Source organism: Pocillopora damicornis, chromosome 2 (genome assembly GCF_964200805.1).
Source record: "Pocillopora damicornis chromosome 2, jaPocDami1.2, whole genome shotgun sequence".
NCBI classification, from domain to species: domain Eukaryota; kingdom Metazoa; phylum Cnidaria; class Anthozoa; order Scleractinia; family Pocilloporidae; genus Pocillopora; species Pocillopora damicornis.
The window spans coordinates 17,196,683-17,223,491 of record NC_142671.1 but is presented as its reverse complement, the minus strand read 5'-3'; the positions used below and the strand labels follow the sequence as shown (position 1 = coordinate 17,223,491).

At 37.6% G+C, this 26,809-nt stretch overlaps 2 protein-coding genes across 11 annotated transcripts; one reads left to right on the top strand and one right to left on the bottom strand.

The window, feature by feature from the left end:
• The first annotated feature begins 171 nt into the window (after window positions 1–171).
• Window positions 172–11,152, top strand: LOC113668911 (neuropeptide FF receptor 2). Of its 3 annotated transcripts, none has more exons than XM_027184889.2 (2): window positions 172–330; window positions 8,043–11,152. In XM_027184889.2, the coding sequence occupies exon 2, from the start codon at window positions 8,322–8,324 to the stop codon at window positions 9,489–9,491; it is 1,170 nt and encodes a 389-aa protein (XP_027040690.2). In that variant the 5' UTR covers window positions 172–330; window positions 8,043–8,321; the 3' UTR covers window positions 9,492–11,152. The 3 variants fall into 3 exon arrangements, with proteins under 3 accessions (XP_027040690.2, XP_089053381.1, XP_027040712.2); XM_089197255.1 differs by lacking the exon at window positions 172–330 and adding an exon at window positions 5,402–5,478; XM_027184911.2 differs by lacking the exon at window positions 172–330 and adding an exon at window positions 6,370–6,529.
• Window positions 11,047–24,245, bottom strand: LOC113669149 (neuropeptide Y receptor type 2). Of its 8 annotated transcripts, none has more exons than XM_089197257.1 (2): window positions 23,922–24,245; window positions 11,047–13,718 (listed from the first exon to the last, which is right to left on the bottom strand). In XM_089197257.1, the coding sequence occupies exon 2, from the start codon at window positions 13,661–13,663 to the stop codon at window positions 12,566–12,568; it is 1,098 nt and encodes a 365-aa protein (XP_089053383.1). In that variant the 5' UTR covers window positions 13,664–13,718; window positions 23,922–24,245; the 3' UTR covers window positions 11,047–12,565. The 8 variants fall into 8 exon arrangements, with proteins under 8 accessions (XP_089053383.1, XP_089053384.1, XP_089053385.1 ...); XM_089197258.1 differs by lacking the exon at window positions 23,922–24,245 and adding an exon at window positions 19,651–19,997; XM_089197259.1 differs by lacking the exon at window positions 23,922–24,245 and adding an exon at window positions 19,217–19,825 and having other exon boundaries at window positions 11,047–13,744.
• Window positions 24,246–26,809: the final 2,564 nt, after the last annotated feature.

Here is a 26,809-nt window from a genome sequence, read left to right as displayed (position 1 = left end):
GTAATACATCATTACAGTTGCATTTACAAACTATATATGTAATCCAAAGAGTTCAATTTAATCACATGAATTAATAGTAAGTGGTTGGTTGTCTTTACAAGCAAGCATATAAGCAAATGGAAGGTACGTGACTCCCTTAATTTAAACAATCCTGCTTATTTCTTGATTTGCATCATGATCAGCTCTCCGACAGACAAGGCTGTTGAACCCTAATACAAGCCAAAGCAACGATTGGAATTCGGCAGTCCAAGTAAAAACAAGATATATATTTCAGAATTTGTAACTCCAACGGAGACCAATTTGAAACCACTTTCAACCACCACAATCAAGGTAACTTAATCGATTTTCGCTCTCAAAATCTTGCGGTTCAAAGGTGTATATATACACTGCCTTCGTTGTCAATCGAAAGACTTAGGTATCGCTGAAGACATCGGTATGTGATCTAACACGACAACTCAAATTTTTTGAAATTATGACTGCTAATTTGATTGGGATCCATCTTCCTGTGCATTGCCTGAAAGTCAGAAAAGAGGTCAATTTAGTCGATTTTCTACAAAGGCGTCAGCACTCAGGTCAGACTTTTTTCATTGTATTCAATTTTGAAATTTCAAAGCAAAGTTGCGTTGGTTGATTAACTCAAGAGACAAAGAGTATAGACAATTTGCCTCTCGTAGTTCACAATCTAACGCGAATTAGCATAAAAATTGTTTTTCTTGGAAATTTCATCAAGCTGATAGTTCTCTGAAAGATCTTATCCTTTTCATCGTACCTTGAAGTATTTTCTGAGTAGGGTAAATGTTTGCAGTATGCCTAAGTAATGTCTGTTGTGGAGCAAAATGAACATTTTAAAAGAAAGTTTAATAGCAAGAACACTTGCTGAGATTTCTTTATCAAAACTCTGAGCCATTGGAGGTAAGATAAACATTAACCTCTCTGCTGTGAGCAGAAATTGAAAACTACTTTAACTTTACTGTTTCCCCGGTGATTTTTTCAGAACTGAAGAAAAAAATCAAGTTAATATAAACTTTCTTCAACAGTTTAAAGCGGCTTTTGTTCGATAAGAATTTTCTAGAGCAACCTACAATAATATACCGACTTCAAATTTCGATGGTACATAGGGCCTGTTCAGTTTTAAAAGAAGTGGACCGGAAGATAGAATATCATAATCAATTTCAGAAAGAGAAAAGAAGCGGATCTTGATGAGTCAGATCTTAAAGGTTTGTCATTTTTTTTTTCAATTAAACAAAACGTTTGCCATTAGAAACACCATTAACAGTTAGGTTAAAAGGAAAAGTTTTATTTTGCCTACAGCTTCAGTACGACTTAAGTGAATTTTGTCTAACACAAGGGATTAATCTTTAAGTTCTAAGTGAGCTACTAGCCACTTTTGTAACACAAATTTATCCACTGGTCAGCCGCAGGACCGCGTGGCATTTCGAATCTGCATGTCTGTTGCTATGTTATACCAGTTGAATTGTCAAGAAATTATCTTTTCATGAAATTAAGAAACAAGGAGAATTTTTACCAAAGCTGAAAAGGGCAAGAATGATTCGTAAAGATTGAGCCGATAAAAATCAAGTTCTTCCTTCAAAACATTTTACTCCTTGTTTTTCTAATTTTTTTCTCCTAAATGTTTAGATAAATATTTGTAACTTTAAACATGAAGTTTAAGATAAAGGAATATTCTCCCGTAATTTTTGCCCCCGTGCATATTTGATACTGCATTGCAAATTATGGAAATGATCTCCTGCCGAAAGGCTAATTTAGTTTTCAAGAAAGTTCTTAGTCGGGTTCTCAGTGATTGCGTTAATTGCCTTGAATGAAATGCAAGTGAACGAGGCATAGAACAACGACAAAGCCAAGATATGGCTGAGTTTTGATGACAACACATAAGGCCATTTCTTTCAATTAGAATGAGAAGAATGTTTAGAGGCAATTGTCTACAGGTACTTTCTAAAAATGATAACAGGCTTCTACACTGCCTTGTTATGCAAAATAACAAGAAATTTAAGAGCTGCAGTGAAAAAATACCTGATATCACCCATTGAACAAATACAATTTGTTCATACTGCTGAAAAAACTTAAGGTGCCAATAGAATCTAGGAGATGAAATCTTTGTGCATTATAATGACACAACGTGTTGTTATTTTACTGAATATTCGTGTATACAGCAGGATGTATAGGGTGTATATTGGATGTGTAAGGTGTATACATGTAGACAGTAGGATGTCAGCGGATCTGATTACTGCCGAGATCAACCAGTGCTTCGCGGCCAATCCTCATAATAAAGGGATTTGGGCTCCATTGTGTAACAGAACGATTATGTAAAATCTAGAAATAGGATTTTAAAATCATTAGTTCAAATTACCTTTACTCACAGGTCCGCAAATATTACGCTCTCGTCCAGATTTTATCCGATTCAAAATTTAGTTCCGCCGGTTTTCGTAATTCTCGTCACACTGACCACTAAAATTTTCAGAGGATTTTTTGAAAATATTCGTGTTTCAAATCAAAAGAAGTAGTGGCATGATACTGAAAATTATGGTGAGACTTGAAATGAGACCTCGAGGTGAATAACAAGTAGACAAATTTAACTCTGTTCATTACCTCACCAGTGTACCGTTAATCGTCATAAAATAAGTGATGAATTCTCTTATTTTACGTGATTAAAATTATTTGTCTGTGTTTTTACATAAGAAGACTGGAATAAAATTTGCACTTAAACTCTTATTTAGGATGATTCCGCACAGCTTTGAGTCAGAATTTCGATTAACAGTTTTTCTAAAAACTCATTCTTATGTTGCGTTCGATTTATTTTCAGTCTGAAGCTATTGTCGATTAAAGTATATTATATCCGGCACCATATATGCTCAAAAATTATTGAGGAAATTAAATTCATTCATTTTTTTGAATGAGTTCCGTAGATCTACGCACGAATCTTGAAAATCAGCTTTAAACTTTAAAGTTTCAACAACAGAAAATAAAGTTTGAAAAACAGAGAAAACCATAAAGGAAACGAGCGGCAGTTTTCTACCAAACACGAGATAATGATCATTAAAGAAGAAGTAGCTGCATGGTCTTTGTCTTAAGTCAGGTCTTGAGTAAACAAAGCCCTTTTTCATTATAAGCTATGAATGACAAAGACCCAGTAAAAAAAAAATTTTGCTAATTTGTGATGGAAAACGCTCGTTTAATATACTAATCGATGACCAATTGTCCTCGCGATGCATTCATGTCGACGTAATATTAGCACCATTCTTTCTCAAAACATTTTTTCACCTGGTTATCGGCTCTTCATCTCCCGTTGAGGGATAATTTCGCTTTTTATAGGTTGTCAATTCAAGAATTTTGACTTTGCATTTGCTGGAAAAAGGTAACAGTGTTTTATGCATTTATTTGTGTATTTATTTGTGAATTTATTTGTGTATTAGGTGTGACAAGCCTCTGATTTGTAGCCGGGGAAACTCTGAGAAAAATCAAAACTTCGACCAGTTTCAAATAACGGTTTTACTAATTCGATATTCTTAAACAATAAGGTAATTCCTTCGATAGTGCACAGTATAAATACATAGTACAAATCCTATAGAACGAAATCGGTTACCAACGATAGCAATGAAGGAGACAGAGAGCGCAATATTCCGAACTTTATTCTTAAACAAAACAGGTGTGAAACGAATCGAAAATCTCCCCTCATTTTGTCAGTCAACGAACACTTCCTCGGTGGCAACTCTCGAGAATTTACCGCATTTATCTTGCACAGTACTATCATGTTAGTCTTTGGCAGGTAGGTACTGTAATTTCATGGATAGGTAAAACCCGATCTGGTAACCATATAAACCAATTCAACGCAAAAAGCAGAAAAACCAAAGTCACGATTTTAATTGGTATCTAAACACCACAGTCCTGATGTTAGAGTATATTTGTTTTGGACTCTCTTCCTATCAAAGAAGAAGCATGAATTTTACTATCAGCCCAATCTGAAACACCTCATATTTTTCTTGGTTGGAGTAGGGATAATTTCGCTTTTTGTATCCATTAAATCAGTTACTGAGACTTTCAAATATGATATTTTTATATGTGTGTTAAACGTAAATGCCATTTTCAATGCCACAAATACAATTATTTCATGTTAGTTATTTTCTCTCATTTTTTACTTTGAGTGAGAGTTTAAATTTGTGTTGTTTAAGACCATCCTCGCATAATGACAGCGACAAAATTTAGCTTGCTGGAATAATTTACCTGTAATGTTAATTTAACAGACCAGGAGTTAACAAGTCGTACCGCCTCTGGCAATCATTAAAAATCAATATCCAGAATCAAACTTTGGCGTCAGTTACTGGTGCAAAATTGTTTCTCATCATCCGTTATTGTATAGTTAATTTCGTCTAAATATATCGGCAGCTTTATATTGTTAATCATAATTTTAATTTTTCTCGTGTATGAAGTCGGACAAATTATTACTGCCGGGGTAGATTTGGGTAAAACTTTTGTATCACATTTGAGATATTATGAATGTACTATTATTTTGATCACGTTTCTAAATGACAGCGGGGTGATGGGCTCCTGTGTATGACTTATACATCCTTATATTTTTTCAGAAACCTCATTTTTCCCATTTTGGTTAGGTTTGGTATATATATTTTTTTCGCTGAGATACATTTTCGTCTAAATAAAGGGGGTAGGTTTCTAAGTTTCTAAAGAAACTGTGGTGCTGCGTCGGTGGGAGAGTATAGCAGGTGATTTAGTGTTTACAACTGAGTTAAAAGGCTGACGTTTCGAGCGTTAGCCCTTCGTCAGAGCGATTGACGAAGGGCTAACGCTCGAAATGTTAGCCTTTCTAATTTGTGATGTACCATTAAAATACGAAAGTACATTTCAAAGTTAATCCTTTTTAAACACAAAAACATTCAAAGATCTTATTAAAACACTTAAATGGTCACATTTTAATATCATTTTCATCACTAAAATCCCTGTTTGTTTTCTACGTCATGCAATGGTTTAAATTTAGAACACTCGTGATAAAATAGTGTTCAACTTACAGCCGGTCGTGAAGAGCGAATGTTTCATGCAGCATTTGAGGAAAATTCTATCGATTTTAACTTCGCGAGTGTCATTGAAAAAGCGCGAGTACTTGTTCCACACACTAAAATATCTCAACCACTCATCACATATCACACATGGCGCGCCATATGGATCACGTAACACGAATCACGCTTTGATACTGATGATCTTATCACAATTTGATCTTATCGAAACTCGTAAAACGTGTTGAGGAATAATGAACGGTCCTGCGATCGGAATGTTCTAAGGGTTTCTGCGGCTATCTTTAGAATCTCAATCGCATTAAACTGCACTTGAGGAAGTACATAATTCTCAACAAATTTCGATATACTTGCTCGGCGTGCAGTTGAATTCAAGGTCAGCATGTAACGAATATGAAGCTGTGAAACCTAAGAAGCAGGAATGTACAAATGTAAGGTAAACTCATATCAATAACATTTGGCACTGATCTTAGAGAGCAGCTTTGTCGGAAAACGAACATCATTGTTGTCTACATAGCGAAATTCAAATAGTCGTCGTACAGTGCACAAATACTAGTACAAATCATGAAAATAACTTTCAAAAACATTTGACAGAAAGTTGATTTCTTTTCCCCTTCTATGGCTATTCATATTTCACAACATTTTCGTGCTTTGCTAAGTTTCAGAAAGTTCTCCGGTTTAATTTAATAATCAGCTCAGAATAATGAACGAATAACCAAGTGTTACGTGATATTCGATCATTTTACCATAAATGCATCGAGATGCAACTATTTTTATAAATTGTCGTTGCTGAGTAATCAGTCAACCGAACGCGATTTCCTGTCACGAGCTATCATTATTTCTTGCCACAGCCACACAAAAGGGTCCCTTGCTTTGTATTTTTCACGTTCTGTGGGTGAGAAACAGAACACGAGCTTTATCATTAGGGGAGGAATCTCCTTGTTTGAATTGGAGAGAAAGGTCTACACAAAACGAGAGAAATTATTTAACGCTCGAGGGGAACAAGTTGTACCTGTAATGGCTCGACAAAATGCGTAGACTGTCTGGCGTCGCGTCGTATCTTTGGAACGAGTGTAAGGTTTGCTCCGAACTTAAGCCAAAAATTAAACTACCTTTTTTTTTCGTAGAGTGGGTATTCAATGGCTTAACTAATTCAATTTAAGTATGAGCAAACTCTTATTTTTACACATGTAAAACCAAAACAAAGAAAATGGCTTGATTGAAGCAAAGATGCTACCCCACTTTTACATTCCCCGAAGCTAGAGGCGGGCCCCCTAAATCGTGACGTAATAAGCACTTAAAGCCAAACACGTGCCCGTAGTGAGGCAGAGCAAACTAGTGACTACTCAGGAAGCAGGTTTGTCCATAAAGTTGAGACTTCTGTTATTTTCCGAGAGTTGTTCTTGGAGCTAAATCTCCTTGTCAAATGTATCTACTGAGCTATGTCATGGCCCAAGTCATTTCGTAACATTTGTTCTTCTGTCAGGGTAAGTCACACCGTATCAAGATAAACGACTGTGCTACCAGTTTGCTGAGAGAACTTCATACCTAAGGGTGACCGACATACAGTGCGTTATTCATCACTACCGCATATTAGTGGAAACGATCGCTAAGATAAAATACAACTCTCCTTAGGCAGCTACCCGTGTGAAATTAAAGATGATCAGATAAACGGTCGGGATATTTTTCCCCGACTCCTTCGCATTAAAAAAAAAATGGCTATTGCAGATCAATAATCTTTATTTGATATAGAAAACTTCACTTAGTCTAACATCACTTGAAATTACGGTTGTAGTATAATTTGAATTCAACACTAACCCTCTGAATTTGGTATAAAAATTTTGTTCCACGACAAAGTTGCGCTGAATTCGACTCATCGGCTTGAATCTCAATCATCAGGTACTGGCGCGTATTATCGATATTTGATGATATCAGACACGTATATTTGATGATTAATATTTTCTGTAACGAAAATAGTTACATAGAGGTGACATTTTGTGGTTATTTGTTTTTTTTTTACCCAGCATAACAAAGAATAAGTGAGAAATGGCAACTGTGATAGGATTTTCTTCTTTCTTATAACCTTTTACCAAACAGTGAAGAATAAAACTACAAGCGTGCAAGTTTTGGTCAGGAAGCAGCTATAATTCATATATCACACGATTTCGTCTTATCGAAGCATTCGAGCTTGTCGCCCTTTCTCTTCGCCAAAGGATGAAGTTCCTTTGGCACAAGAGAAGGAACCATCGCGGGCCAGCGCATTTTTTCTGCAGCAAGCGCAAGAAACCAGTTTCTAATTCCCACTGAACAAAGTACCTTCTTTCCAAGACACAAAACATTTCCTTTTAAAAACCTGCAGGGGCTAAGTGGCGGCCGAGCGTGAATTACGTTGAAATTCTCAGCAAATATGATCGATCATAAGTGACTAATAGTAATCCCGCGCAAAATCTTGCTACCCACAGTTGAGGAGTTGATACCACGATAAAATGTTTTCCGGAAAGGAGGGGGCAACGGGCGGAATGAACTATCTTCAAACAGCTCATTCCTCCTACAGACAATAATATTGTCTCATTGTTTTCAGGCTCTCCTGTCTCTCTCATTTCTTCCTTTGTCTAACCCCTTCAGTTTTTCGCTCGCGCACTCTTTTGCTTCCTTCCACCATTGAGCGCCTGGCCAACAGGTTAGAGCAGGAGAAACCCTGAATGTTATTTACACTCAGGCCTCCTTCGGAGCGCTCAAGTAAATTTTTTACTCTGTTTAAAGAGGACAGAGGCATGCACCCTCCCCCTGGCTTCGCCTTTGTTTGAATGAATCACCGTTAATTGCAACCCACCTGCTCAACTTTGCGGTTTCAGAGATGGGCAATCATGAATATCCAAACCTTCATAGATATTCTTATGTCCAAGTAGTTGTGTGTTGCCACGAAATGAAACAACTTCAGCCTTTACTTCTTAAAACAGATTTTGAAAACGGTTCACAATTATTTCCTATGTTTTGCAGGTCACCATTATTAGCCTGTGCTTGGTTGATCGGGAAAAGTCAGTGTAAAGACAAAAACAACAACATGTAAGGTTATCGAGCCAACAAAGAGGGAGATTAGTAAAACAAAAGCTGACATACATTAAAGGCTTCGTTTGCGAAACACAAAAGCCGAAAATACCTCAAAGGCTTTTGGAATACTGCGAGACAAAAAGTGTTTTGTATAGAAAAAAAGAAATGTTAACACTTAAAGTTTTTACATATACTGATTTGAAGTAATTAGAGAGCAAGAGAAACGGGATGGCGTCGTTTCAACCTTCAAACGTGAACATTTCCAGAGACGAAAGTATTTTAAATTTTACAAAGTCCAGGAACACGGAGCCGACAAGGGAAGTTTTGACAGTGATTCAAATAACTTGTTATTCCATCATTATTGTAATCGGAACGATAGGAAACGTGATGTTAGTATTCGATTTGGCTACCAAACGTTACCTCAAAACCAGCCAGTATTTTATTTTGAATCTGGCTACAGTAGATCTCTTAACTTGTGCACTGAGTATACCGTTTGATATTAGCCTGGTCGTGCTGGGTGGTTGGCCATTTGGTCCGGTAATGTGCAGGATCGTTTATCCTCTTCAAACAATCCTCATAGCTGTTTCAGTGTTTACGTTGCTGTGTATGGCAGTGGAGCGCCACCGTGCTATTCTACACCCACTAAAGCCTAAGATACCCGGGAAAGTTATAATGTTGGTGATTCTGCTTAACTGGGTTATAGCTACTGGTCTGATGTCACCATATGCCGCCGCCCTTACGATAAAGGACGGTCACTGTGCTGAAAATTGGCCTAATAACGATCCAAGATACCCCAAAGCCTTCAGTTTATGTGTGTTCCTTATATTGTACTTGAGCCCGTTGTGCGTCATTACAGCCGCATACACTTGCGTGGGGATAAGACTTCGTGCTAACAGTCACAAGGCGGAGCTTCTCGTTGGAACTTTAAGCTGCAAGAGCCGCTTGGCCAAGTCTCGAACACAAAGAAACATCAGGATCGTAAAATTCTTTGTTTTAGCAGTGGTGGCTTTTGCTCTTTGTCTGCTGCCTTTTCAGGTCATGTGGATGTGGAGTGACTTTGGAAACGGCCAAGACTGGTCACATTTCAATGAAGTTCTTACGTTCGCTAACGTAATGGCTTACGCAAACAGCGCGGTTAACCCGTACATATTTGGTGCTCTTGGCAGTAGGTACAACTCCTACAACTGTCTTCGTCAGAAAAATCGCAAAGGGCGTTACTTTGCACGTAATACATTTCCATTTCATAGCTTCATCAGGAAAAGACGTTCTACAGGAAACAAAAAGTTATTAAAGTCGCCTGAGATAAGTGTTATAAAACGAAACAGTCCAACCCCTAATGAAAACCGAAGTAGAGGAAACAGCAATCTTACCAATGCCTTATTCGAATCATCAGTTTAAGATCAAAAGTTCATGGTTGGCCTAACATACCTCTGTTTCGATCCTGTAGAGAGTCATCAGACTCTTGGCTGACTAGATTGCATTACGTTTTAAGTTCCGCCGGAGTCGATAAGTGTATCGTTTTAGGCGTTTTCACGATTTATGCCAGAATAACAGTCAAGTCGCCCACGCCAACTCGCCTACACTTAAAATTACTTTTCTATTGCCTTCTAAGTAGTGTTTATTACTGCGAAGATCCTTCTCATATCCAGTTACTTATGCGCAGTTCATATATGATTTCCATATAATCACAGATATTAACAAACCGAAGTGTTTGGCAACCAGCATGTACCGTTAAATACGAAAACTTTGATGCTGAGATCTAAATCCCCGAACAATCGCTTTGATTCTTTCAGGGCTCACGATATAACACAACATACAAAAAATAAAGCAAAAGCTTTCTCACTGAAGAACCGAACAATTCCGTAGTGTAATAAGTGTCGGAAAGGTGTTGGAAAGCGTCCTTAGCACCGAAGCGTTCTGATGTGACGGTTGCCGATCCTTCGGTTTGTATTGCAACGGTTTATAGAACGCATCTTATATTACAACAACTGAAGTTTTTTGACTGATTGAAGATAAACATGTGCGGCAATGAACTACACAAGTTTTATTTTGTTAGAAAAGCACAGGATTGTTCTCTTCCGCTTCCGATCGATCAAGATAGTTGAATTTAATCATGGTCCTTGTTTTACATCACATCATAAACAATCGAAGCGATTTGCAGTATTAGGCTTATGCCTGAACTCGATCAATTTTTGTTCACTTGGAAGGTGATACCTTAAGCAACGATGTTACTACAAACTGTAACAAAGCCTCTCTATCGTTTCATACCCGGTTACTACTCCAAAAGGGTTTCGTGCTCGGGCAAGATCGGGACGACTTTTACCACTGGGGTCTACATCTTAGTGAGTGAATGAGTGACTCATTTGCATATCGGAGTCCCCATAAAAAATCATTTGCACGAGTTAAAAACGAGTCATAATACTCAGCATGTTATATATTACCTAGCTGCTTCATTTCATGCGCATTTCTGAATATAAATATAATTTTTTTACCGTATAAAATAACTAACTCTCCAAATATCGCGTGATATTTGTACTCGATTCACGCGTTGTTTGCATTCTGCTTAGTGCAGTTGGATGAAAAAAGGCTAGATTGTCACCTGGCGAGACTTCAACACCATGTTTGATGTCTGAATTCAATGATGATGTCTGAATTCAATGTCTGAATTCAAATTCATAGAGTTACCATGGTTTTCAAATGTCTGCACGGGCTAGCTCCTGAATATCTTAATTCTAAGTTTAAATGGCGTAACTCTGCTTATGACCTCAGGGACTCTGAAAATAAACTCAATGTTCCTCTACCTCGCACTAACTATTATCGAAAAAGCTTTAGCTATAGTGGAGCCACATTATGGAATAGTCTTCCATGTGATATAAGGAACACAGAGTCTCTGGGGTTATTTAAACGCAAGATCAATGCCACTCTATAACGCACGGCATTCACGGAAAACAGCTTTTAAATATTAGTTAGTGTTTTAATTTTTAAATAGTTTTAGTTAATGTAATTGCTGATGAATTGTTTCGTGCTTAAATAAAGATTATACTACATACATACTGAAGGTCTCTAATGAAGGTCTTAACTGTGAAATGTTAAAGCTATTCAAAGAACCTGTCTTACCCTCTTTGCTTTATGTTATAAATCGCGTTTTGAAGCGCATTTCGATTACGTATCGTAAAATTTAAACGAGAATAATCACAACAGCCAACCAGAGGCAACGAGCCAATAAGAATTCAAAATAAAAAGAGGCAACTGCCCGAAAAGCGAGGAAAAAAAAAACACGAGCGACGCGATTGGTTTTAGTTTTGGATCGGAATGGTAAAGAGGCACAAGTTTCCTGCTCCATTCAAATAACGAAGTAAGTAGAGTAAACCAAAGCAATCTCGAATATTCTCGACGCTTAATTGATAATTGCTCTATATCGTCATTTAGGATAACACTGCCTGACAGAGGCGAGCACGCACTGACTGATCACTCAATGTGCAACTAATTAAAAACAGCTCCAAAGAGCTGAAACTGATATCTTAGATTTATTACTTTGAAGTATTTGTTAAAAAGAAACAAACGACCGATAAATTAATTGATTGACCACTCGACCAAACGACATCATGAAATAATACGAAGTGTTGGACAGAAACAGTTCCGCCCTCCCTGTTGAATTTACAACAGATACGCTCTAAAGCTCCAAGGGCCGTAAATGGAAAGACTACATGGCGAGTTACCAGTCGTTTTGTGCCCAGCTGGGTAGATTCGTACCCATACTATTAAAGTATGTTTTCCATGTTAAATATGCTTAAAGTATAAATGGAAGGGACAAATGAACGAATTTATAAGTATAAATAACAAAGGTAGAAAAAAAAACATTCAGTCACCCTAGCTGGTACTGTCAAGGTCACAAGTATAAACACTTAAATGCTCCATTTAAAATATCACACTTGCTTCCACTAGGCAATAATTTAGTTGTTTTTGTTAAGAAGGTCACAAGTTTTCACTACAGAATTAGTCTCACTCGCTTGACTCTACAAACTTGTCGTACTCATTAATCGACATCTTTTCACGCGCTCGCGCATGATATTTCGCAGGAATGTATACTGGGATGGATACGAAACGACTGGATAACACGGTGTGTCACTAATGAGGATACAACTTTACATCAAGATGAATTTGATTCAGATGGCACAAGAGAAAATGGTCTGATGCCCTCTTGTTGACTATGAAAATGGCTTGGTGTAAAAACTGATTCGAGCTCAAAGCATATTTTTTAGCAGCTTGCGTATCAGAGGTGTAAGCTAAGCAGGAGTTTACTTTACTTTCCTTCCCCTGCTCTCAATTTTTTTCTTTTCCTTTCACCGTATGCCTCGAGGTCCTTGTGAGTCCTGAAATCGGCAGAGGCAATTACAAGTTAAGCATTTAAATCCTTGAGTTTAAAGGCGCTCGGCTTTAGGCAATTGGTGAAAACAGTATTTGGGACTGACTCAAACATTCGCACATTTAAGACGATTTGTGTTTGTCCTTTCCAATAGTTTTGACGCTTTGTTATATCCCTTCACTGCCATTTCTCTACCAACGTGAAGAGTCGTCGAGCCAACCCGAAGCTCATAAATACATTCGAGTTGGTAAAGTTCACCCGAATGTTTCCGACAGCAGCAAAAAAGGCGTGCCAACGAAAACTTTCTCAAAGAACCAAAAATGAATGGATTAGACGCACTATTAGCGTACATAAGTATATTACTGAATATGAGCACATCTTGGAAATACTTGCTGTCCCAGCCGTGCCCAAAATCGTGCCAGATCCACGAGGCGTGTGTGGGCAGCATGCACACTAAGAATGCGCTCACTGCTACTATGAACACTTTGGTGATCCTCATTTTCTGTAGAGTGCGTTTCTTTGTGTATTGAACCTGTGACCTGTGACTGTCGACTACATGTTCAAGCCTGTCCAGTTCTTTACGTATCTTACGCCCGGCGCGAACATACGAAGACGCGATGACTGTTAGCGGAACCACATAGAAGATGGCGAAGTTAGTTAGAGTGAAAACCTTAACATACCAATCCTCGGGCCATTTCTCCATACATTGCTTTCCTTCGAGCCGTAGAACCAAAGCATAAGGTATTATTACCAGAGAGGGTATGAGCCATGACACCCCAATGACAAACTTCGCTGTTCTAGGGAGCACTCTCGGACGCATAGGTGTCATGACAACCCTGTGTCTCTCCAAGCTCATGGACAGTAATGTTATCACAGACACAGCCATTAACACAGTTTGAAACGGGTAGATCATATAGCAAAGTATTGAACCAAATGGAAAACCACCCGAGAGTCGCTCAGCTAGATCGAGAGGAATGCTTATAGCACAAGTGGCGAAGTCCGTGATGGCCAGGTTTAAAATGAGGTATTCTCCAACTCTTCGCGTTTGTCGGCCAAGTAGTGTGACCACGATCATTGTGTTACCCACTAAGCCAACTAAAATAATCGCAAAATAAAGCACCAATTGCACAATCTCGATCGCTGAAAATCCAGCGGTTTCTTCATAATCCGTGGCGTTTCCCGAAGTTTTGTAAAACGCGGTCATTTTTACGACGGCGGTGATATTCTTCAGCTATTATATATATAGTGTTTGCTTCTTTCTGTAGAGAAAACAGAGGGCGTAACCCTGTCAAAATCAAAGAAGATATTATCCACCTCACACACCTTTAAATCTATTCAGAAAAAGTAGCTTCGCGGAAGATTGAAGAAAAAAAAAGATATTTAAAAAGTCATGGAACAAAAAAGCATGGGCTGAAAAATTTGATAAAACGAAGGCTTACAAAGCAATCCAGGAATCCCTCCAAGGGAATTATAAAGGGGAGATATATTGGAATTCTAGATAAGGTGCATTGAAACCTCAGCATAAAATAGAGGAAATAATGCATGATCGTATAATTTTGGTCACTAATACAGATTTGGTCGTGTTCTAAGATCCTTCGCGTAAGAGAAGAATTGAAAAGTATTGTTGTCTGTGATACGGACTAACTTTGCGGAAGTCATCGTCCGAGTCAAGTGAGGAGTTGTTCGTCTGTTGACTGTCATCCAACTCTGGCTTAAGAAACGAAACTAAATGATCAGTTAGTGTTTCAGTCAAATGTGCAGTGAAACAGGATCAATAGGCATAGCTCTTGAATGTTATAAGGGTGACAAATAAAAAACAAAACAAAAAACAGTGCACGCCAGTTTTAACCCTTAGTTGAAGTTTTACATAAGACTGTAAGATTCATTTGAAAGATCATTTAAACAGTAAATTCCTTTCACACCACCAGCTTAGTGCAAGAAAACAGGCAAGCGTACAGGAAAGCTTTGATCAATTCCTAATTATCATTTATCAGTATCTCAAACTGCCCAACTCCGACTTCCTATGTCTGACGAATAAAAGAATCTAAAATCTGTTGCGTCCTTTCTACTCCCTAATTAAAACGCAAGGTCAACATTTCAACTATCTCTACTCGTTTCGTTTTTTACCGTTTTAACTTCTCACGTACAGTGAGACACAATACAATAGTGGAATTAGCTTCTGTATCACTAATCATTAGTGGTGACCTAAGAGGTTTCCGTGAACCGTCACTTTTGATATGTATTATGATAAGCAGTTGTAAATCCTTCCTATGAATATGTAAGCAATTAATTTATGGAAGAAATATTCAGCTGATTTTTCATGTCTGCGAAATTAACTCTAGGGAGGCCTCGTTGTCTGCAATATGTATAAAAATCAGGTTGTTAAATAGATAATACTATCAATAACTTAGACATCGGAAAAGAATCTCGTAATTCGACTTTGGTAAAATTAGCCTGCTGCTACAACCCTGAGCACAATTACTGAAACATTTCTTCCCGGCTTTCCATTTGAAAACGTCAACAAGCTCAATATACCTTCGCTCTCCGCTTTCTCGCAGTCTGGGGTAATGTTTCTCTTAACCTCATCCCAGCCCTTGCATTTTATTTTTTGAAAACTAATCACTTGTAAGTTTAAATCCTTACTACATGGGCCAATTGTGAAAAAAAGAAACAAAAAAAAAACGATCGAACCACAACAGAATGTGTGTCCGTAGACAACAAACAACCTTCGAAAGTCTTCTTGTCTTTACCTGAGATAATTTTCAGAAAGAGTAAAAATCACAATAAGTAAAGTATTTGTGCGCATACACATCAACGCCTGGCCGCTTAAATGACTAAGAAGTAGGCTGTTCTATATGAATTCTGCACAAGGTATAGGATTAACAGTAATTAAATATTTTTCGTTCGAACAGCTGTTGGCAAGTTTAACTACTATTTGTGTCCAGTTTCCTCCTCCACCTCTTCCATACCTTGAACTGTAAGGTATGACCCAGTGGGAACGATTGAGTTTTAAATAGAGAACTGCATCGCAGGAATTAATTTCAGGGCTCAGCTAAATTAATAGTAACACATCGATCAGACCTTGGCTAAAGTTATTAAAAAGACAAAGCCCTCTCGACTTATGAATATCTCATTGTCTTTCTTGAAAGTTCAGTAAATTAGAAAAAGACAAAGGGATTGAAATGTATGTAAGGCTGATCACTTTAGAACAGTACTGGCGGTCTCGGTAGAGCAACCGTGACGGCTTCACAGCGTAGGCAAACGGTACAAGTCAGATTTGACTTACTTTCTTCACAACAGAATAGCTTAATACGATCGAGAGAAAGCTGCTCACATCTTCCTGCGTTCTAAGAGAGTTATTGATAGAAAAATTGAACCATTTTTAAATATGAGGGAAATGACCAGTGGCACAAAGCTTAAAGAAGTGAAATTAAACTAGTTATATTAAAGAAGTGAAATTAAACTAGTTATAAAAGTAATCTGGCCGACTTATACGCGAACGGAAAATTTCGACCAATTATTTCGACGCAGCAACATAATTAAAGATTCTTATTAAATTTTGTATGGTAAGAATACATACGTATCCACCAAGGACTTCGAATCGAGCTTCTTTTTTGGCCCTGTCGGTAGTTAGAAGCTTTTTTTTGCTGTTAGAGTGGGAGTGACTTTTCAACGGATACTCTTAGGAGCTGTTCCCAACCTTACTCCATTCTCAGTTCCATTTGCCAAGTTCGCTGTTGATGTATTTAATGAGCTATAGCTAGCGGCAGCTGTGCGTCTACAATAAACAAATTTCCCAACGTAGAAAAAAAATTAATCTATCACAGTTGTGTATTTATGCATTTGGCAGTCTTGGCGCCACCGCATGACGGAGTTTCGGAGGAGTGAACAATTATGGCACCTTGTTGAGAACGCCAACGGATTATATTGAAAAGTTGAACCTTGTAAATAATTTAAATCAAAGCGGAGCTAAACAAATCCCTTTTAACATTTTCATGAGTTAGTTAGGGTGGCCATGGGTGGCATTTTAGGCAAATAAATTTGCCGCGGAAATTATTCTCCCTCACGTCAAACAGTGTGCATCACGTTTCTACTTCTCGAACGAACTGAAGATGAAAAGGAAAAAGATCTCTGCAAGCAAACTCTTTTGTTCAACTTTGCTATGAAAATAAACCCTAGATTAAAAAAAAATGAAGGTAAAAAAATGAGATGGTTTAATCAATGCCTTTAGGGAGAGGCACACTGAATATGTAAAACCAACATCAAAGCGGCCGGTACATAAAGTTGCTCCTTTCTTTTCGAGATAAATTAACCAAAAGACTTGTGTTAAAACTGGAAGCGTAAAATTCTATATTCAGAAAAAAAATTCAACATGGCAAATTAAAAGCAAAGTACCTTTTAAATAGTCGGGAAAAAGCTAGCAAATTTGTATTCCCTGCTGGTCTTTACTGAAAATGTTTTTTTTAATAGTTTTGCATGAACTTAAAGGAGAACACTCTACATTTGATTCTTTATGCCTTACATTTCATGTCCGGTTGTCATTTTCTTTTCGTCTTCATAGGGGCCGTGTCTCTCTTTTAAATTGGCTTCATGTCAAAGTAATAGAATACATATCCGAAAGTACCGGTTGCGCTCCTTCCTCAAAAAAAAAAAAAAAAAAAAAAAAAAAAAAAACGATTAAAAAAATGAAAAAATTTGTTTCATAATAGAAATAAGTGCGTTACCCTTTCTGGAGCTTCATTTATTTTCTTTGTAACTCACAGAGATACTGATAAACAAATGAATAAAAAAGTAAGTACCGTACTGAGCTAAAGTACTAAAACTTGCAACAATTCGTTGAGCTCGCATATCGCAGCCAAATATTTTTGAAGTAGCAAATTTTGAACTCTTTATTCCGGATCTGTGTGGCTTTAAATAGACATGTTAATTTGTCATCCATTGTTTTACTGTCGAACTTTCGCGGGCGAAAAATTTTTAAATTATAGATGGCCGAAGGAAATTGTATTTCATTAAAAAAAGGTGATATAACTGCAGCATCGTGAAATCTCTTCACTCGGTTAAAAAGCAATTCTTAACTCTTACGCTTCATGAGAAAAAAATAGTAACTAAACCAATAAAAAACTACAGATAAACACATACATCTCCATTATAAACAGTTCATTGTTAGAGGAACCTCTTAAAGCAGATCTCTAGAGTTTGGTCTCGAGGACTACACTATTACCAATTTCGAACTCGCACCGGCAAAAACGACCGCATCAAATGGGTTATAACTGACCTCCAACTAAATCATAAACAAAATAGAATGTAAATTTCAAAGGCCAAGAATTCCGACAACAATAAGTATTTAAAACAGTCCATTCATATTAAACGACTGATAACCCTTGCCTGACTACAGACAAACCTTCTTGGCCAGTAAAACTTTTCCCAACATCAAACATCTCGTTCAAATACGAAAACGTTTATACCTACTGGTGTTATAAAACCTTCGCTTGAGAGCCTTGAAGATTACGTCTATAGCAAAAAGAGGCAGTATAGGAAAACTGCGACATAAAACCTTGCAGGCGAATACACCAGCCCAGCTGCCCTTAATAAACATGTGGGTATAAAACAATATACCCTTTCAACCGGTAATCGACGCCGACTAGTATAGACTTACGTTCATCTGAATGGTTAGCATGGCAACCTTGTTAAGTGTTGCAATTTGAGGAATTGTTTTAGACTTGCACTTATAAAAATCAACCCGTTCTGCTCAATCAACCCTTTAAAGAATTACGCGAATTTTAAGCGATTTTCGCACCAAACTGAAATAAACCGCTTAACATGGTTCTTTTAAAAAACAGTGTTATCTTTCAACTTCAAGTGAAATTTGACATAGCAATTGATAGATTTTGATAATCATCTTGCCTTCGTGCGAGACTGCTGGGAACAAACGTGCGAGGAAATTAATTATTCATTGTTGAAATATTACAAATATATTTATTGAGTTGGCATAGAGATTCTCTCTATGATACGCCTACAATACATCGGGTTTGTGAAGGTTCTGCCTCCTACCATATATACAATCAACAATGATTCATCATTTTTCAAGGGATTGACAAATGCTGTGGTCCAGCTACAGTGAGAGCGCAGTAATTATTTATTTGTAATTGGTTCATTTTCAAAAGGTGATCTCCGTCCGCGAAATATATCCACTCCATCGTTTTTTGCTTTATCTTTCGATTCAAAATGTAAACCTCTGTTGCTTTTCAAAGATAATTAGTGTCGGCTCAGTCTCCCTTCAATTGAGCCCACTATTTAAGTTTCATTTTGCTTGTATGACTTTTTCGAGGCTAACGGATTATTTGAACACTCTTTTTTTCATACTGAATAATTTATTTTAAGAAAGTACCTCGGAACCGCCTGCTGGGGCATAACGTAACACTGCTCCTTATTGTCAATGTGGTATGATAAATTACTCTTGTTCCGAGTGATTCACGAGGTGAACACAGGGAATCAAACAAAACAAAACGAGGACTGGAATAAGTGAAAATGGGAAATATTTCTTTATTCTTCATCGCCTCTGTCGATTGCTTAAAGATCCTCGTATCAGAGGACAATCAGTTTTCCTTTTCCAACCATTAGATCAAGGATGTATTTTTCTAATGGTATGGTTATTAAGGTGCACAGCATATGTTATAGTCAAGTTTGAGCTTTATATTTCCTTACTAGAAATAACAACATCAGTAACAATAACATACGAAAAAATAACGAAACTTACATTTCTGTTGTGGGTGTTCTCGTGTTTCCGTGCTAATGCTTATTCTTCAGCGAAAAGAAATCTTACATTGTTTTTCAAAGTCTCGTTCGCAAGAGAACGCTGTTCCACCTTTTAATGGAAAATCCAGCACCCGTTTGAGAGTCTCATGTCATACAATCTGGAGAAAATGGCCAACTTAGCGAAGCACTTCCGACGATACCAGGTCATGCGGTCATTTGCATGCCCATGAGTAGAAAAATAATTTAAATCCAATTCTTCAAATCGCAAAAACGTCCACCAGCAAAGAAAATGACTTTGAAATTAGAGCACACCCCTAAGCAGCCAGTGTGTCTAGAATAATGGTCTGGCTCGGGGAGAATAGTGCAATTTAAGACACAGTAAACAGTCTCTTTACGAAAAGTGAACTCTCTTTACGAAAAGTGAACTCTCTTTACCTGGGAAACGCTGTGGGCCCTTATTCTCTCACTTGCCTTGTGTTTTTAGAGACGTGCTTTGTCGAGTTGAGCTCTATCAGATAAGCGAGTTTTATCTTACAGCACTTCCATTACCTTCGCTGTCTCTCTGAGTTCCGGACAAACACATGATCCATTCAGAAACTAAACCAAAAACACTCTATACATCCCATGACGCACCTTTAAATACACTTTGGTACATTAAGTCGATGAGCATCAACCACTTTCGCTGTTCGGTTTACAAAATTGCGTGGGAGGTGAAATTCCGTGTCCTTCAAATTCACTAATCGAAATTATGAAGTTTACAGCCGGGAGAAAAGTTCAAAAGTAATAAAGGTTTAAAAAAATCACTTATTAACTAATTCTAGGAAGCCGAGATGAATAAATTAGGTAAAAACACGTATGATAAAGTCGGTCACGTTCATCTCTGAGAAGAAAAGAAAGTTTCATAATCAAAACCAGATAGACGTATGTAGACGTTTAATGATAGTATATATATAAATTTAAACTTATCAATTTATGAATCCAATTTTACACAATTAATTGGTAAATGACTTCCTTTAAATTTTTCGACAGGTGGTTGAAAAGATGAGTCAGTAGTTTTTAAGAAAGAGAAAATCTGAATAAACCAAGCTAAGACAAGTCGAACAATTTTCTCTCGGGAAATGTAGATTTTCAATTTTTCTTTTTGGGTTTTCAAACTAAATTAGTACCAGAGAACGTGTCACGAAGAAAAGTTAATTTAAGAGGCCATCTTTTTCAGTTCGTGGGGTTGTTTAGGACACAAATGAGGTCGTTAATCTTCAATTTAATAGAGGCCGTGGGATTAATTACACAAGTAAAGTTGTAGCCATATTTGGGTGTTTTTTGCATGAGATATTTCCGATGACGTAGACTTTCTTCACGCGGGTTCACGTCATTTAGTAACGTAAATACAATTGATTGATTTTGCGACAGTGTTACGCTCTCGGTGACGGCAACAATTAAAGGTTGCATTCCCGTTAGAAAGAAACAACAAATACATTTATATCCCACAACGGAAGACAAGTTTTAGATTCGTTGACGTAAGTTAGCTACGTTTGATGTTTGCGGGGAATTCTCAGTAAAAACACCAAAACATGAAAAATTGACGGTGAAGTGTTCAAGCAGCATCATGGCTTGTCCGTTTGCTAGTCTAACTGGTCTTCTAATAACAAAACTGTTATTATAAAATGTCCATAATGAATAGAAATAGTTCAATAACACAATGCATGTGCGTAGAAGTGAAATACACCTAAGTGGACGTTAAATGGAAATCATAAAACTTTTTTGGGTACTGGTGTTTGACTGGATGCTAGGCAGTGATAAGCAACAAAAGAAGAGCCTTTTTCAGTTCTGCTCCCACTTCCCGTCCTCCAATAGGTCCCGGTTTCCGCCCTCCACATCTTAAGTATGTGATCGTATCTATGCTTATTAAGTTTTGAGGACATCTTTAGAAACAATCAGTAAACAGGTCGAGGTACATTCCTCGTTCCTATTTGAGGTCCAAGTCTTGGTCTTGGTCTTGGCAAAGTTCCGATCTTTTTATCCCTACCACAAGATGTACCAGTGTGAAGATAAGTTTTTATTGTATTTAACTGCCATTTAGACGTAGAAAACTGATCTAGATTCCTTTCGAAGTTTGAGTTATATTCTCAACTTCCAAAAAGCAATAAATTTCCTCTTATACTTGATGTATTATAGTATGTGGTCGGTGGTCGGTCACGCGAATATTACGTTGAAAAACTAAAATTCTGAGTTCAATCACAGCGAACTTTGTTGCAATTTTGAATTTTTTGAAAAGCCGTCCGATTAACGAAAAAGTTGTCTCTCCAGTGAGGTAAGCGATAAAGAAAACCGTTTTTTGCTCGTCATCCGTTAGGAGAGGGCATTATTCATCGAATTTAAGACGGCCATTTTGTATTCTCTCTTCGGAGCCATCTCACGAAGTCATCAGACGTACAAATGACATCAACAGACTCATAAGAAAGATTTAAGACCCTCAAGATGCCACCCATGATCAGCAAACTGTAAGCACTGCCTATATCTCTGGAACTCCTGGATGTGGAAAAACTCGACTCGGCCAAGAGTTCTTTACAACAAAGCGCGACATTGACGGCCTTACATTTGTAGCGACACTGAATACAGAAGGCATCGAGACTATTGCTACATCTTATATCACCCTCGGTAAACATCTGGGAATCACCAGATATTCCCTGAAGAAACTTGAAACCTCACGCAGAGAAAGTCCGTCGGAGAAAATTCAGTATCTCAAGCTTTTAATCTTGAAAAAGGTTAGGAAGTTCTCAAAATGGCTAATAATAGCTGGCAACGTTGTCGCATTAAGTGTTGTTCGCAGTTTCCTTCCCCAAACCTCCAGCGAGGAATGGGGTCACGGTCAAGTGTTGGTCACCGCTCTAAATGGAAGTTCCATTCCCTGTAATACTAAACATACCTATCATGAGTCATTCAGCCAAGGAATGGAGGAAGACAAAGCGGTTAACCTTTTGAAATGCATATAGCAAATTTCTGATGAGGAGAAAGCAAAACAAGTTGTTAAATTAAAGCCCTTGCGTATCAGTCTCTGGCGTTATCTGCTGCTGCTTTTATTTCCAAACTGTTGTAGTGACTAGATCTCCTGATTACAGTTGGGCAGATTAGTTCACCGTTTTGATGCAAGGAACGAGGAACTTCTAGCGAAGGAGAGCCCAGCCTGACCCCAAAAAATGACAACTGCCATAAGGATGGCTCTGAAAAAGGCGATTGAAAATGACAGAGTTCTTCGCCAGACATTTATTTTCCTTTCACTCGGTGCCCCAGGATCTATATCAGCTGAATCTGCTGTGGAATATGTCAGCAGTCATATTGTAGAGTTACCAGAGGAGTCAATCGAGTCAAAGATTTCTCGATCTTCTGTTTCTTTTCTCGACCAACGGTCAAGGTACCAAATATATGAGGTTACATAACACTGTAAATAACATACTTACAGAACGTTCGATTTTAATTCTGAAATCGGCAGAAATCTATCGAAACATCGACACAGCTAAAAAAATTTTTCACGATCTAATTCAATCAGAAAATAAGCAACAACATGACGAGGGGTACACCTATGCCCTTCTAAATAAAGTGAAATCTCACTGTAAGGCACTAATTCATTGCGTGGCATCTCAGTTCACCTCGCTGGAAGGTGCTTTTCAGGAGGAATCGGTTTGCCTTAGTGGATGCGCTCTTCTGCAAGAACTTGCTCGATAAAGGGAACTTTCAAGAAAGTAGCCTACCAAAACCATGTTGAAAGTGGGGGTCACTTGGAGGAATTGTTCACACAAACATTGGAAAATTTCAGCAAGCCAAAGGAGTGTTCGAAAAGGCGTCAACCATAAGGAGTTGGGTAACGCTTTCAATAAAAAACCCGACAGTTGCAACCCACTCTTGATGACCTTTAAATACAGCCTTTGGCAGAACTGTATAAGGGCTTGGGAACGGTTTACTATTGCACAATCAATTTACTGTTGCACAAACAACACAGTCAGGTCATAGAAGAGTTTAAAAAGGCCTTGGTGATTCTAAAAATGACTTACGGCGAAGACAATCCCACTTTGTTATAGTTTACAGCCATATTGGAAAATACAAAGAAACCAAAGATCTGTACAAAAAGGCGCTGCACATTCTGGCCAAAATCTGAGGCAAAGAATATGTTTACATAGTAGATACGTATTTCCTGTTAGCAAATGCAAGCCCTCATAATAAAGAATATGAGACAGCCAAAGAGCTACACGCTAAAGCACTTGAGGTGCAGAGGAAGATAAGTGGTGTAGAACATGTTGGTCTTGCCTATAGTTATGACGGCCTCAGGGACGCCTAATATAGCTTGAACCAAAACGACACAGCCAAAGAGCTGCACGAGAAGGCATTAATGATTCAGAGGAAAATCGTCGGTGAAGAGAACGCCAATGTACCAACAACTTATAGCAAGCTAACGAAAAAGCAATAAACGATACTGAAAAACATTTTCGGCGAGGAGCATCGTGATGTAGCGACGGGCTATTACAATTTAACAAACGTGTACCAAGAAATTGGGGAATACAAAGAAGCCATATAGAACTATACGAAAATTCATTTGTTAGCTAGAGGAAAATCTACCATAACTGCATTTAATAGCCTTTCTCCTTTGCTATCTTTCCTAAGTTTGTGTGCTTTTAGTTCTTAGGAATTTCTAAAACTATTGTCACACTTACTGCATATAAAAGGCCGATCCCAGCTGCTCCGTACTTCCTGGCACTCGAGTGGTAAGGTTGTTCTTCCGTGTGAATCGTTTTCCATATCCAATACATTTGTGAGGTTTCTCTCCTGTATGTGTTCTTCTCACAGTAAGTACATATATATAACTTTTCCATGACAACCCCTGGTTCATGGCGAGATCTTTTCCCCTGAATCCTGACAAGAGCCTCTTAATGGCATTCTGTCTTTCACTTTACCATCTAGTTTGAATTTGGCATTTTATGTTCATGATACATTTAACAGTTTAAATGTTCACTTTGTTTTCTTCTTGTGGTGCTCACCTTCATTTCAAATGAAAGAAAAAATTGCCATCAGTATTAACCCTTTGTAGCATGAGATCAGTATGTTTATTCTCTATGCTGTTCTTTGAACATTTCTCTTGATACTGACAGGAGAATTTGTATATTAAACAAAAGCTTTGTTTTGTAGGTGATCATTTCCTTTATTCTAGCGACCTTAATGTTTTATTCAGTAACAATACTGTAAGGAGATGTTTGATGCTAGACACTCCTATCCTGGAGGTTAAAGGGCAAAATAATCTTGAGTTAAGAGCAGAGAGAACTGCAATTCTTTCAGCTGCAATCTTCCTAAGCATACAATGCGTTTATTATTATTTCTCTTGAGTATCACCCTACTCCAGTTCAAAGTACTGTACAAATAGTCTGGCTTAAGGTCAAATTAATACCATGGTACATGGTACCTATATTCCTCATCTTTGAACTACCACATGACAAGTTTTGTGAAACAGTTTGAGAGGTTGTTATCCTAAAGGCTGTGAAAACACTGATCCCACCACAAAAGTGGTGTTATGAGCATAGTAAAAACAACTTGGAAAGTTCTGTGGGTTATCAGTACGAGCCTATACATTTTCAAATGGAAGCAAGAGTTTCACCAATGTATTCAATGTAAAAAGATAGATACTTTCTTTTCAAACAAGGAAATTATTTAGTTACTATTAAACAATTTCCTTGGGGGATGCAGATTTATTGAAACAGTTCAACCTCATTCTCAAAATGTTGTTCAAGTTAACCCTTTAAACCCTAAGAGTGACTAGCATCTAAACTCTCCTTACTATATCACCCCTAAATCAAACATGAAAGTTATGAGAATAGAGGACATGATCACAAACTAATGCAGTTCTTGATTGTTAAACAAATTCTCCTTGTCGGCCTCTTTGGAATGTATGGAGAACAGTATGGAGAATATGCATACTGATGTTAGGGTGTGAAGGATGAATTTCCAAAAGCCTGAAAGATTGGGAAGATGTAATAATTCATAAATGAGGGCGAGTGTTTCATCAAGGTTTCCAAACATGAGAAAACTGATAAAGCACTGAGCCTTTGGCCTCGTGCTTTTGTTTTCGAGTGTTTGGAAACCCTAATGAAACACGAAGCTCGAGTTTATGAAATGGCTTCTCAAAAGGGCCTAATTCATTAACAATAAACACAAAAACAGAAAGACCATGTAAATAGTCAGTTTTTGCTTTCTTTTGTTTCATTATTGAGTGTGCATAGTTGTTAGTCAGTGTCATGAAAGGCGTTGTGTTTTTTCATAACTTCAGCTTTTTAATTAATAGCAGTCTCACTTTGCATCGGCATCCTCATTTGTTATTTTGAGAAATCGCAGAAGCAGCTACGGAAAGGTCTTCCCGGTTTTGACTGCTGAAAAATTTGGAAAGAGGAAGTTTCTTCACTTGCATGTTCAAAGCCAAAAAGTACACAGCACAAAGATAAGTGAGCTGTTGATGTTTTCCGAAATTAGCAAGCTGTGTGTGAGAAAAAATTTCCTTTCCTTGAGCTGAGGAGTGTGTTCAAAGATAATGATGTTCACCATGTGCAAAGTCTTGAAAAAAGGTTGGAAGACCTAGACAGCCTTTCCCTGAACTTCTGGCTTACAAAGTTTGTCCTGGAAGTGGCTAATAAGACAAAATTGATTTCCAAACACATGTGTTTGGATACCCTAATGCTTGTGTTTGGATATCTAATGACATGTATTTAGATCTGTTCTTTACCGAGTATTAAGGGGCATCCATGTGACCCAAATGAGGCCACACAATTGGTTAATAACCTCTAGCATTATTAATGAGTTTGAGAAGTATAAATCTAAAACAATGGAAGTACTGTTTACAAAAAATCCTGTTCTCTTTAAGAAGGTATCCATTTTAGCCTACATCTACAGGGAGCATTTTGGCTTGTAAATAGCATACGTGTACAAGTTACACATGTAAGCTGCAAATCAGGGTGAACAAATTCTGAGTGCTCCCCTTACTTTCACAAATTTGCTTCACCACATTGCTTAATTTCTACATGTTGGGGAATAACTGAGTTTTAACCATTTACATTAGACTTGATTTTTGAGGTTACAAAGGAAGTGATAAGCCTGCCCCATTAAATTAGTCCTGCATATTTAAGGTTTTGAGAGCAAGCTGTTGTCAGCATTGTGATGCAAATAATCATTGGAAGGGAAATAAACAAAATTTAGTGCGAAATTTGCTCATGGGCATATTTGTTCCAGGACAGTGTCTGCTCCTCAGAGTTTACATTCCCTAAAGCTTTGTTCTTGGAACATAAAACCCCATTCTGCTTTAAAAAGGGTGGTGAAATGAAAGGAATTTACTCTTGAACAAGGCCAGAGTTTTTTGAAAAGGCTCCTGTAGCATAATTTACCCTAAGTGTTCTTCCCACCCCATATTTTAAAGACATTGGTAGAAGAAAATTCAAGTTTAACAGTAACTATAGGTAATTGGACAATTTTTCATAATCATCAGTTAATGTTAGAAACGAAGTTCTGAATTATGTGGCTCGTTTGTTTTATGTTTGAGTCTAACACACCTAAGATGGTTTGT

Excerpts from the sequence above, each read along its gene's own strand:
- LOC113669149 (XM_089197257.1), bottom strand. The coding sequence starts at position 13,663 with ATGACCGCGTTTTACAAAACTTCGGGAAACGCCACGGATTATGAAGAA.
- LOC113668911 (XM_027184889.2), top strand. The coding sequence starts at position 8,322 with ATGGCGTCGTTTCAACCTTCAAACGTGAACATTTCCAGAGACGAAAGT.